This window comes from Branchiostoma floridae, chromosome 15 (assembly GCF_000003815.2).
Source record: "Branchiostoma floridae strain S238N-H82 chromosome 15, Bfl_VNyyK, whole genome shotgun sequence".
NCBI classification, from domain to species: domain Eukaryota; kingdom Metazoa; phylum Chordata; class Leptocardii; order Amphioxiformes; family Branchiostomatidae; genus Branchiostoma; species Branchiostoma floridae.
In genome coordinates this window covers 5,652,328-5,666,303 of record NC_049993.1, presented here as the reverse complement: position 1 = coordinate 5,666,303, position 13,976 = coordinate 5,652,328, and the positions used below count along the sequence as shown (strand labels likewise).

The window sequence follows — 13,976 nt, the reverse complement described above, 5'->3', positions numbered from 1 at the left end:
AGTTACTGTACTAAATGATGCGCTATCTTTCCATAATAACATTCTAGAATGAAGCTTGCATTAATCAATCTCGATCTGCAGAAAAGCAACGAAGGACAGGTTTGCATTCACAGCACAGAAACTGCACCAGCTTTCTACTACTGTTTCTAACTTTAAATCTTTATCACATTGATATCTTGAAACAATTCTAGGAAAGATATACCGTTTCTAACCCCTTGGTATAAATATCAATACAAGTACTACTATCTGATTAACTTGTACTTCAACTTATGTTACTGAGATATAGAGATTATAACTGTGTACTTCAACTTATGTTACTGAGATATAGAGATTATAACTGTCTAAGTATTTGACTGATGAGATTTGAATTACATTAAGACATGATCCACACAGAGTTTTCAACTATGAATAATACAGTTTCCCACTATACTTCAGACTGTACTATACATGTACATAGTATCAAATGATGTAGTAAACTAGGACCTGACTTACACCCTGCAACCAAACTGGAGAAAAGTACAACTTTGAGTACTGTATAGCATAATACATGTAATTCTCATCTGTTATCTGAGTTGTATGAAGGAATTTCAAAGCTCAATGGCTTGTCATTTCAAAGTCTTCATGATTCCCCTACCATACTAAGATCGATATATGTGTTTTTTTACCATAGATTTTTAGTATATGATATACTCATCCTTATAAATGTGCCAAAAATTGAAAAAAAAAAGAATGAAAAAATAAGAAAATATAAAGAAACTGTTGACCTGGACAAACATTCTACCATGGCTTTCAACACATTCTCCATAATCCTTCCTACCCTATATAGCTATGATCCTTCCTAACCATATGTAATCACCCTGCATAATCTAATCTCATCTGAATATGGTTGAACCAGGGAGTTGACTTTGTATACTGTATGATTGTGATAACAATGAAATATGAAAGAAAGGCATATCATATTAATCAGATTCAAGCAACCTTGTGATGTCATGAGCAAGCACCCAACTATATTCACTCAATGTTGAACTTCTACTCTTTAGGATGGTGCACAATTATGTTGTGATAAAGATGTGAGAAAGTGCCCTTAAGACGGCTGATAGATAACATTATCCACTGTCCCATACTCATCATTGACTTTACCCTCTGCTTTCTGGTCTTTCTTTATCTTATTCACAACTGCATACTCTGGCACATCTGCACTTGTTCCCTGGTCTATGGTTTCATCAGATTCCTCCTTCTTTGTTTCCTTGCGTTTGGATGCCTTCTTGACCACGGCGTACTCCGGTTCTTGTGTTGTCTTCGCGGTGTCCGATGCTTCAGCCTGGTCTGGGGGGCGCGCGGTACCGCTGTCCCGAACAACACTGTAGTACACATCGGTTTGGCTCGGCGGTGGGGCCGGGGCACGCTCGTCCACCCTGTCTGACAGTAGGTCTGGGATGGTGCTGTAGTTCTCATCGTGTTCACTGGGTGGAGCTGTTGGGATGTCAGGCAGCCCCTTGCTGGTGATAGCAGGATCCTGGATTGTTTGGTAGTCATGATCATTTTCAACTCCATCATTTGGCACCATCCCTAATTCTCCCATACCAACCTGGTCGGTGTCCTTGTCGGGCTTTGAAGTCATGTTGTCTTCTTGTCGCCTAACCCTGTATTACAATAGATACAAACTGCATTATCTGGGGTGAAAAATTGCACAAACTTACAATGTTTTCAATTGAAAAAAATTATGACCACATTGCACATTGGTAGATGAAAATACATGACATTGTACTTAATTTGTATCAAAAGAAGACTTAAGTATTCAATTAAAGCAACACATTGTTGAATTTACCTTTTTCTACAGATGAAGAATAGTAAAACTGCCAACAACAGCAACAAGCCAAGAATGGTGCCAACTGCAGCTGCTACTGCAACTGTGAGAGTAAAAGAGCATAATACAGTTAACTTTATCAGGCATACTATGCTAACAGCTACTACTGGCATTTTCAGAAAATTTGGTATAGAGTATGATAGTGACACTGACAAACACACACATGTGCCATTTAAAAGATTAATCAGCAAATCTAAAGGACAACTACCTATTATATCTCTTGTATCATAATGTTACATGGCTATGTCCTGTTGAATCAAACAGTTACTGTACTATATAGACATCTGCATGTTCTTATGCTTTGAATATATTTCCAAGTTGGTTTTCACTTCATATTTGAGTGCTTTTTTCAAAGCCATAAATTAGCAATTCTATACAGTGATTTATCCCTAAAAATAATCCATACATGTTATGGATGAAAAAAAAACATGTTGGTTCCTCACCAATGGGGAACTGGTTCCTGGAGCTTCGAGTTGTTCTGCCTTCTGTGTTCTCATTGGGACCTATCATGTACAATGGAAAACATTCGTTGATGTTCAAGTGAAATCAAGTTTCCTTTATCATTCACATTGGAATTTGATCTTGTCTGAAAATATCTAATAATCTTTAAACCAATTGTGTAATAAATGTTCTGTGGACTGCATCACTAAGTTGGTATAGCTAGGGGTCCTTTCTTTGATGTCATGACTGGTTGCTAACTTGTCCCACTAAAGAGTACACAGTAATACTATGTTTTTATATACATTATAAACACATCTATGAAGAACAATAAATAACCTCAAGACCTTGCATCAAAACTAAATGTGTCACCAGAGAAGCCAAAACAGTACTGACAAACAAGACATCAATTGCATAGTTGCTGTACCTGGTGTTGGGGCTGTTGTCATACTCAGCATCATAGTGGTGTCATATCCAGGGCCAGATGATGGGAAAACAGTTGTAGATGCCATGTTACCTACAGGTACTGAGGGGAAATCACACATCTCAAGTAGAAAACATTGGCTAGCAAATGCATGATGTTTACCTTCACATGGTCTAGCTTAATATTTCTACAACAACAAAAAAGGTTTAGGTTTTAACCACATACTAGCACATATCTAAACCACATATCCATACCACAGATGTCAGCCAGTCTGGAAAAATGCAATTCTCACTGTTAATTGCATGTGAGACTGCTTTTGCTGACAAATTAGTATGAGCATGCAACCCAACTTTGATGACAGGTAGACTGGCTTACCTTGTTGACAAACAACAGAATGTTCTGTTGAGCAGTCATAGCGGGCCCAGTTATAATCTTGATCTTCGTCCATTGCCACACATTTGCCACTTCCATAATCAACACCCAATAACTTGAAACCTACTGGTGTATGGTCACTGTCGTACACATAAGAGCTGTTATCCTTAAGGTTAGCTATTCCAATCCAGGTGGTTTTAGATAGAACTATTAGAAGTGATTTGATGTAGTTGTGCTCTTCTTGGCTCTTTGGCTCAGCTACAATTGCTCCTTCATCCATGCAGTATGACCGTGCTTGTGCAGCAGTGTAGTTGCCCCCGGATGTTTTGTAGCAGTAGTCACCTTTGAGAGAGTAACCAGTAACACACACTGCAGGCAAGGAGCTTGCTGCAGGGGATAATCATTAATGCAGTATTATACTTTATCAATTTACACACATACATCCACCACTTCAAGGAACCACTATTCAATAATGTGTAGTGATGACCATTTCCATTATTCTTACTGATCTTTGGTCTCCACTTAAAGAGCCTTTAGAGCTGAATGAGACAATTTCCTCAAGCACTAGATCTAGACATGTACCATCTTTGTAATAGTTGTGCTGTGAAACAGAATACATTGAACATACTGTCACATGAAGCCATCACTTGTTAAACAAGGTTTAAAAAAGCTTTCAGGAAGTAAATCTAAAGATAAAATGAATAAATTGCCAACATTTACAGTCAATAGATATAGTGAAGAATTAAGGCACACCAGGAGTCCAAACTAACCTTGTATGTTCCCCAGAACATAGTGCAGATGCACAGTCATAATCAAAGCCACAAAAATAAGATGGAAGTCAGATTGAAGAGCCATGATACACTGTAGGACTGTGGCCTGGTCGGGTAAGGAAACAGGAACAGAAGAAAACAGACCTTGGATGTGACAGGTCACGTGCTGTCATAATCACTTCGGGCCAACAAGGTGACACACACCATTGTCTCCCTGTCGCCTGAAACTCATTCATCACAGAGCGTAGAGTCGTCCTGCAACTTACCTACGGTGTTGTTACTGATAGTTTGCCTGGGGGGATCCTAAATCATAACAATTCCATGAATCCTATATTGTGTTTACATACATGTTACATGCACAAGGATCGGGAGAGGGGAGCCAAGAACACCTTACTACATGTGTATTGATGAACTGATGGCATGCACATAAATTTTAGCCTGAGTATGATCCTCTGTAGTGACAGCTCAGTCCTTTCACATGATTAGCAAGTAAAAGGATTGAGCCAGCAGTCACTACAGAGGATCATACTCAGGTTATATTAAGTAGGTAGATGCACATTGAGTAGGATAATGGTGTAAGGGGAATGAAATGCACCAGAATGTTTCTAACATCATTGTTTCTAGCAAACTCTTTCATTCATTCACTAACAAACTCATTCATTCATCCACTCTATCACTAAAGGGTAAAACAGTTTCCTGGCTGACCCTTCTGAAACTCTTAATGAAATGACCCCTTTGGCTACTTTAATTTGTTTTGCTTCTTCCTCTGTCAAATGGTGATATCGCGAAACATAAAAGGTTACACTACTGAATCAATGTATGAGGACAAATAATAGGGTGTAAACTTCCACCAGTATTTTTATTTCAGATACTTCCTGCTGTTTGCAATAGCGAGAGACTTCTACATCAGTATGTCTGTTATTAATTATCTCTTTTCTTGCTGTCTTTCTTATGTTGTATTTACACTATTGCACATGTTACTGTTACTCACATCTTCTCCAACAAGCTTTTTTAATGTATCAGCTCCCATCTAGTTATGCTACTGTCAATTACTGAAAAATAGATTATTGATAAACATATCCATGGACAGTTTCAACATGTTGGAATGCGTACTAGGAGTTTTCTTGCACACAACCAAGTTCTGGCGGAAGTTCCAATGTTCTATTCAATAGTCTGTATGTTACTGTATTGCTACACTTACCTAGGCCTTTTAAGGCAGTTTTTTTAAATTAATAATACAGTTCCCAGTATAATGTAGACTATACATAAGTATCATTAATAATGTACAAGAACTAGTACCTGACTTACACACAACCAAACCTCAGAAAAGTTCAGCTTTGAGTACTGTATTGCATCAAATACTGTATCATGCTTCAGGATGGTGCACAGTTATGTTGCGATAAAGATGTGTGAGAGTGCCTTAATAACATTCTCCTCTGTCTCATACTCATCCTCTACTTTACCCTCTACTTATTTTTTCTGGTCCTTCTTAATCTTATTCACAACTGCATACTCTGGCACATCTGCACCTGTTCCCCATTCTGTGGTGTCATCAGATCCCTCCTTCTTATTGCTCTGTGACTGGAGGGTAACCCCCAGCGACAGAGCTTTGTTTTTGTACGATGTGATGAGTGTTGGCATCTCCATCTGTATGTTTCCTTTGCCACATTCGTTTGTAGTTTGGCATATCCTCTGCACGCAGCTATGCACATTTTTTTCACGTTAGCTGTTTTTATAATCAATGCGATAATTTCAGAAATTACCCTTACATCCTTCGGAATATTGGTCCAGGTCTGCAATATCTCCGCCTGTTAGGGCCTTGCGGTAATTGGATATTGTCAAGCAAATGTTGCATGATTTTCTCTGATCCTTTTGTACACGTCGTGTTATCAGTTATTCCATGCTGTACCATGGTCATTTTGGGGTTTGGTAATTAGCTTATCTTCAAGTAGATACGAGGTTATTTATGTGTTCTCTAATGTAGAATCCCAAAACAGATGTTAGAGTCTGGCTTCCTAGCACATTACATGTACATTACAGCACATAACAGTGACAATGTTATAGTTAAAAAAGTAATGTTACTACATACTTTGTCCTGAGCTATCATTAGGACTTCATTTTCTTTTCTGTTCGTTGTTATTTGTCTGGGACTGTCCATATCATAATATATAATATATTGTTGCAACTGATGTGGCAGAAACCATAAATACATCACCTATGTTACCTATGGTCACTTGTTTTCCTTGCGTTTGGATGCCTTGTTATATATTGACATTGACATACTCCGGTTCTTGTGTAGTATTTGTAGTGTCCGACGTTCCAGCCTGGTCTATGGGGCTGGGGGTACCACTGTCCCCAACAACGTTGTAGTAGACATTGGCTTGGCTCAGCCGTGCGGCTGGTGTACGTTCATCTAACCTGTCTGATGGTAGGTCGGGGATGGTGCTGTAGTTCTCGTTGTGTTCACTAGGTGGAGTTGTTGAGGCGACAGGCAGCCCGTTGCTGTTGATAGCAGGATCCTGGATTGTTTCATAGTCGTTTTCAACTCCATCATTCATGTTGTCTTCTTGGTGCCTGACCCAGGAATTACAATAGATACAAAGGCATTATCTGGGGTCAAAAATTTCACAAACTTACAAGCATATGGATAGAAAAAAATTAGAACTAGATTGCACATTGGTAGATGAAAATACATATACTTTAATTGTATCATTGAAGAAGACTCAAGTATTCAATAACAAAAAGCATATTGAACTTACCTTTTTCTGCAGATGAAGAACAGTAAAACTGCCAACAACAGCAACAAGCCAAGAACGGTGCCAACTGAAGCTGCTACTGCAACTGTGAGAGTAATAGGGTTAATAATAATACAGTTATTAGGTATGTTATACAAACAACTCACTACCAGTATTTTCAAATTACTCACAGAAAATTTGGTATGAATTATGGTTAATGAGACACATGCTCAAGTGACATTCAAAAGCTAATAATTACCAAATTCAAAGGAAAACTGTTTTAACTCAGCCTACACCTTCTGTACAGTATGTCTCATTGAATCAACCAGTACATACTGTAAAGGCACATACATGTACCCCAGGTAAGTGTTGTACTACTCATGTTACATGCATTGAATCTTGACCATTTCGAATATGTAAATCTATTGATTTTCACTTTGTTATTGATTGAAAAACTCATAAAATGATTTTGGAGATAAATTGTTGTTTATCAAAAAAAGTATACAACTGTACTGTTTGGGACAAAATGAAAAAAATCACATCCTGTAAATAGAGAAACTTTTGAGATGGTTTACTGTTCGCGGTTTTCGCAGTGGCCGCTTCACCGTGAACTTAAAACCACCGCGAACATTTTTCCATGGCAGTAAGAGTCTACAATGTATGGTGCTACTGCAAACTTAAAACCACCGTGAAAGTCCCTTTTCCCGCTACCGCGATATTTTATCCCCACGAATTTAAATGCATTTACAGTACTCACCAATGGGAAACTGTTGAGACTGGTTGCTGGAGCGTGGAGATGAGTTCAATCCTGCTGTTGTACTGCTTTCTTTGTTCTCATTGGGACCTACCATGCACAATGGGAAACATTTGTTGATGTTAAAGTGAAATCAACTTTCCTTTATCATTCACATTTGAATTTGGTCTTGTCTGAAAACATCTAATAATCTTTCAACCAATTGTCTAATAAATGCTCTTTGGACTTCACCACAAGCAACTAGTAGCGGTCCTTTCTGTGATGTCATTACTCTATGCTAAGAGCAAACAGTATATTTCATATGCATCATAAATACATCAATGAAGAGCAATTAATGAACACAAGACCTTGTATCAACATTAAATGTGTCACCAGAGAAGCCAAGACAGTACAAGAGATCAATTGCATACTTGCTGTACCTCGTGTTGGGGTGTTATGGCCAAATGATGGGAAAACGGTTGTAGATGCCATGTTACCTATAGGTACTGAGGGAAAACAAGTAGAAAACATTGGCAAGCAAATGCATGGTGTTTACCCTCACATGGTCTTAGCTTAACATCTCCACCAAAAAAGGCTTACATTTTACCACATATCCAAAACACATCAATACCGCAGGTGTCAGCCTGGCACTGTCAATGGTATGTAAGACTTTGCACTTGTTAACTCCACAAGTTAGTGTGAACAATAGTTACTGAACATGCAACCCAACTATGATGACAGGTAGAATAGCTTACCTTGTTGACAAACAACTGGATGTTCTGCGGAGCAGCCAGTGCGTATCCAGTTATAATCTTGATCTTTGTCCATTGCCATACATTTGCCAATTCCGAGGGAATCAGCCAATGACTTGAAACCTACTGATGTATTGTCACTGACATACTCAAATGAGCCACTATCATCAAGGTCAGCTATTCCAATCCAGGTGGTTTCAGATATAAATGATTTGATGTAGTCGTGCTCTTCTTGGCTCTTTGGCTCGGCTACAATTGCTCCTTCATCAGTGCAGTATGACCGTGCTTGTGCAGCAGTGTAGTTACCCCCGGATGTTTTGTAGCAGTAGCCACCTTTGAGAGAGTACCCAGTACTACACACTGCAGGGGATAATCAAATGCAGTATTATACTTTATCAATTTACACACATACATCCACCACTTCAAGGAACCACTATTCTAAAATCTGTGAATGAGTCATGTTATTGGATTTTTAATGATAGGAAATGAAAATATCTGGGATACCATCTACATGTAACATCATGATGACTTTAAAGTATCAACTGTGGGAATTTCGGGATGCCTCCAGTAGTGATGACCATTTTCCATTATTCTTACTGATCTTAGGTCTTCACTTATAGAGCCTTTAGAGCTGAATGGGACAATTTCCTCAAGCACTAGATCTAGACATGTACCATCTTTGTAATAGTTGTGCTGTGAAACAGAATACATTAAACATACTGTCACACGAAGCCATCACTTGTTAAACAAGGTTTAAAAAAGCTTTCAGGAAGTAAATCTAAAGAGAAAATGAATAAATTACCAACATTTACATTCAATAGATATAGTGAAGAATTAAGGCACATCAGGAGTCCAAACTAACCTTGTATGTTCCCCAGAACATAGTGCAGATGCACAGTCATAATCAAAGCCACAAAAATAAGACAGAAGCCAGATTGAAGAGCCATGATACACACTGTAGATCTGTGGCCTGGTCGGGTAAGGAAAGGGGAACAGAAGAAAACAGACCTTGGATGTGATAGGTCACGTGCTGTCATAATCACTTCGGGCCAACAAGGTGACACACACCATTGTCTCCCTGTCGCCTGAAACTCATTCATCACAGCGTAGAGTCGTCCTGCAACTTAGGTATGGTGTTGTTACTGATAGTTTGCCTGGGGGGATCCTACATATATATATCATAACAATTCCACAAATCCTAAGTTGTGTTAACGTGCATGCCACATGTATAAGGATTGAGAGAGTAGCCAAGGACACCTTTCTACAGGTTTATGTATTGATTACTAGTACCTGATTATAGTGTGAAGTCGCATGGCACAGCGGCGGCATTTGTGCCTCGTGACCGAGAGGTTGCGGGTTCGAATCCGACTGCGTGTCACCGATCTTGTGCCCTTGGGAAAGGCACTTAACACGACTTTCCTCACTATGCTCAGGTGAAAATGAGTAGCCGGTGCAATGGCCTAGTGGGTAGAGTGTTCGCCTTGCATTCGGAAGGTCGTGAGTTCGATCCCGGCCGAGTCATACCAAAGACTATAAAAATGGTACGTGCTGCCTTCTCTGCTTAGCACTCAGCATTCGGGAAAGAGTATGGAAGTTGAACACACACCACTACCGGTGGACTAGCCCCCTGCTGCAGTGATTGTGTTGTGTGTGGCCCAGGGCTAACGAAACAGAGATGGGCACCGCCCTATGCACCAGAAATGGGCACTGTCCTTGGCGCGGGAAGGGTTTAACTTTTTTTAACCTGATTATAGTGTAGCCTGAGTACCATCATCCGTAGTGACCGCCGGCTCAATCCTTTTGCATGGTTAGCAAGCAAAAGGATTGCGCCAGGATGGAAGGTGCTCAGGCTACATAAGGTAGTTGTTGTTAGGGGAATGAAATGCACCAGAACTTTTCTGACATGATTGTTTATTTTCTAGCACTGACTCTTTCATTCATTCACTGACGAACTCAATCATCTATCCACTCAATCACTAGAGGGGAAATACCGGTAGTTTCTTGACTGACCGTCCTGAAACTCTTAATGGAATGGCCCCTTTGGCAACTTTTATTTTACTCCTTTCTGTCAACTTACTTAGACTTATAGTAGCTCGCACGTCGTGCGACACTCTATCTGCAGCCAGTCTCATTCTTTCAACTGGTGATATCTAAACATATAGAAATAATGTAGACTACTGAGTCAATGTTTGAAAAAAATAATAGGGTGTTAAATTCCACCAGTATTTTTTTTATTTCATGCTGTTTGCAATTAAGTGAGAGACTCTACATCAGCAAGTCTGTTATTATTTTCTCTCTTTCCTTGCTGTCCTTCTCATGTTGTATTTACACTATTGCACATGTTAATGTTACTCACATCTTCTCCCATAAGCTTTTCTAGTGCATTTACCAAACTAGCTCCAATCTACTGTCAATTACTACAAAATTTATTATTGATAAACTTATCTGTGGACAGTTTCAACTTGTTGGAAGGGCAGAGGAGTTTCCTTGCACACAACCAAGTTCTGGCCATGTTCTGTTCCATTAGTCTGTATGCTACTGTATTGCTACACTTACCTACTGCCTTAGGCAGATTTTTATGAATAATACAGTTTCCAGTACATGTATAAGGTAGAAATAATGTACAACAACCTTACCAGAACTTACACACAACCAAACCTCAGAAAAGTTCACCTTTGAGTACTGTATTGCATTAAATATCATCTGTGTTATCTGATTTGTATGAAGGAAAGCTCACTGGCTTGTCCTTTCAATTTCTTCAAGATTCCCTTACTATGTAAATATTGATAAATGTATTAATCAGCAGTGTTTTCTTAACATAGCATTCAATGCTGTTACATAATATATACATCCTTGCATACCAAATGAGTCAATTATGTCAGGAAAAAATATGTACAAGAACATTGAAAAAATAATAAGGAAATATAAAGCAACGGTTAACTTGGTTAAAACATTTCATCATGACTTTCAACACATTCTGGTCCTTCCTTTAATGTAATATCCCTACATAATCTAATCTCATCTGACTATGATGGTAGTCTTGGATACTAAGCTGGATGGCTGAACATGGGAGTTGACTTTGTATACTTTATGATTAGAGGCATAACATAGGGATTACTCTTTCAGTTTCAAGCAATGATGTGGTGTCACATGCAAAGACCCAGGCATATTCACTCAAGGCTTTGTACCAGTACTTCAGGATGGTGCACAGTTATGTGAGAAAGTGCCCTTAAAGGGGCATTCCACTCCAGAAGGGAGTCTTGTTTTCCAATTGATAATGTGTCAATGAATACACAATCAGCCGAATTTTGTGAAATTCATCTTGGGATGAATTACGCGATGTATGTTTTGTAAACACTAATGACACTCACTAAACCCATGCAGACCCTTCCCATGCATTCCCTATGCGCATAGACACTTTGTTTATCGTACATATTTTCGGAATAAATGAGGTACGCTAAGCACACCGAGAAGGCAAATTGCTCATAAGATAGCAAAGAATACAAGAACAAGACGAGATTTCTTAGCGAACCTGAAATTAGTTTTGTAGTTTTACCTAAAAGTTTTGCATTGTATTCAGCCGTAGGATTAATTCAATTAGAGGGTACTTGGGGAGTTAAGTAGAAGACTGAATGCCTTTGAGGCACGTGGAGCAACTGGGTAATTTATCGTATAATGTGAAGTAGTATGCAGTTATTACTTCCTAAATTTAATATCTATCGGAAAATAACACCATCGTGTGGAGTGGAATGCCCCTTTAAGATGGTTGATAAATAACATTCTCCACTGTCCCACACTCATCCGTTTGGCTCGGCGGTGGGGCCGGGGCACGTTCTTCAAGCCTGTCTGACAGTAGGTCTGGGATGGTGCTGTAGTTCTCATCGTGTTCACTGGGTGATGCTGGGATGATGGGCAGCCCCTTGCTGTTGATAGCAGGCTCCTGGATTGTATGATAGTTATGTTCATCATCGTCATGTTGTCCTGTCCCTAATTCTCCCATACCAACCTGGTCAGTATCTTTGTCCAGCTTTGCAGTCATGTTGTCTTCTTGACTCCTGGCCCTGAATCATGATACATACAAAGACATTATTGGGGGTGAGGAAATATATTGTACCAGGGTATCACTAAAACTTAGAATAAGAGTTTTAGAGATGAACATCATTAGGAAGTCGAATGTCATAGAATAGATTAGACGCACATCTGCATATATAGATGTGTATGATTGTTTCCATTGCTACATATAATGTGATTCTTACCGTGTGACCTGTACTTAGCCCAGTGGGGCAAAAATGTGCAATAAAGGTCTTCATTCATTAGTGATTTGCATCTTGAGAAAATACCTGTACTTTATGTCAAGAGAAATTCAAGACTCAGTTAATTAGTATTTAAGAACTAAAATCATGTTTACCATACCTTCTCCTTCTGCAGAAGATGAACAGTAATACTGCCAACAACAACAACAAACCAAGAACAGTGCCGAGGGAAGCTGCTACTGGAACTGTAAGAAGAAAAAAGAGTATAGTTCAGTTTCTAAGTGTAATAAAAATGATTAAAAGTTTCAAGTCGGCTGGAATATGATTAAAATGCACATATTAATGAGAAATTTCAAAACTTTGTTTCTTAATAAAACTTTTCCTTAATCACATTAATGTACTTTGATATTAGAAGTCTTAGTTGTGTATGGTCTTCGGTGTCACTTGGCATGTAACATTATAGACTATCTTTCAATCATATATCATAACTATGTACTACATTCAATTCGGTTTTCAACTCAGTACCAAGACCTCTTGTTAACTTTGTTAACTTCTGTCTTAAGTTTGATGAGGATTACTCTTAAGAACTACATGTATGAAATGTAGTAGAAAAAGTATAAGGTTGGGAATAGCACTACTCACCAATAGGAAATTGCTGTAACTGAATAGGAGGGCTTGGTGCTTGGCTCTTCCTTCCTGCAGTTATAGTGCCTACAGTTTACAATAAGAAACAGCATCCTCAAACAATGATATTCTTCAAACAAGATTGCTAACAGCTGGGTAATAAGTAGTGATTTGGCATAAGTTCTTCAATGTATCAGTTAATTTTTCAGAAATCTCATATTTCATCTAGCCTGATTGTCATCTTTAAGTTAGTTAATTTACTGGGACTCCCATACTCTCAACTCACCAACCAATCAGGCTAATTTCATCTAGGCAACAGTAACAAAATTATAGGATAGACTCTGTACCTTGTGTTGCATCATTGGTCATTAAATCTTCGAACAAAGTTGTTTCAATTGTAGTCCCTATTGTGGTAGCTGGCCACAATATAGTGCTGTCTGCTAGGCTCAGCTCAGCTGTGGTGTCTGTGGTGTTGAGCATCACTGTGGGGATATATCCAGGTCCAGGTGACAATGTAGTAGTAGAAGTTAGTAGGTGACCTGTTACCTGTTACTATGTTACATAATTAATATAATCAGACCAACTTGCAAATGGACTTTTATGTACTGGTATTATCGAATGTCAGAATGTATCCCACATCAATTTCAACAAGTTTATTTGCAAAGTCATGCCCGAAGGCTAATTGCAGGAACATTCTCGAGGAAAACAAAATACAATGTAGTACATAGCACTAATGTCTATTCAGCTGAAGTTGCATCTTATTATTGGATTTGACTTCTTCTTAGAAGGCAGTGGTTAATGAACTGTCCCACACCCTGCAAAATAAGTGGGTTTTGTGACTTCAGTAAAAATGTAGTCTTTTGGCGATGTCCTAGGTTGCAAAAACTGGGTGAAATTGTAGCGATTGTTTGGAATAATCGGTTTCTTTCAACCTCATAATGAGGACACTGACTAATAAAATGTATTTCATTTTCCACCGCATTCATTGAGCAATATTTACAAAATCTC

The 13,976-nt window shown here is 38.7% G+C and overlaps 1 protein-coding gene across 1 annotated transcript; it reads right to left on the bottom strand.

The window, feature by feature from the left end:
• Positions 1 to 298: 298 nt before the first annotated feature.
• Positions 299 to 13,448, bottom strand: LOC118432233. The gene is made up of 9 exons (XM_035843763.1): positions 13,316 to 13,448; positions 12,987 to 13,055; positions 12,505 to 12,589; positions 11,887 to 12,152; positions 8,095 to 8,451; positions 7,780 to 7,845; positions 7,364 to 7,450; positions 1,829 to 1,910; positions 299 to 1,643 (listed from the first exon to the last, which is right to left on the bottom strand). Exons 1-9 carry the CDS (start codon positions 13,446 to 13,448, stop codon positions 1,085 to 1,087), a joined length of 1,704 nt encoding a protein of 567 aa, XP_035699656.1. The 3' UTR covers positions 299 to 1,084.
• Positions 13,449 to 13,976: the final 528 nt, after the last annotated feature.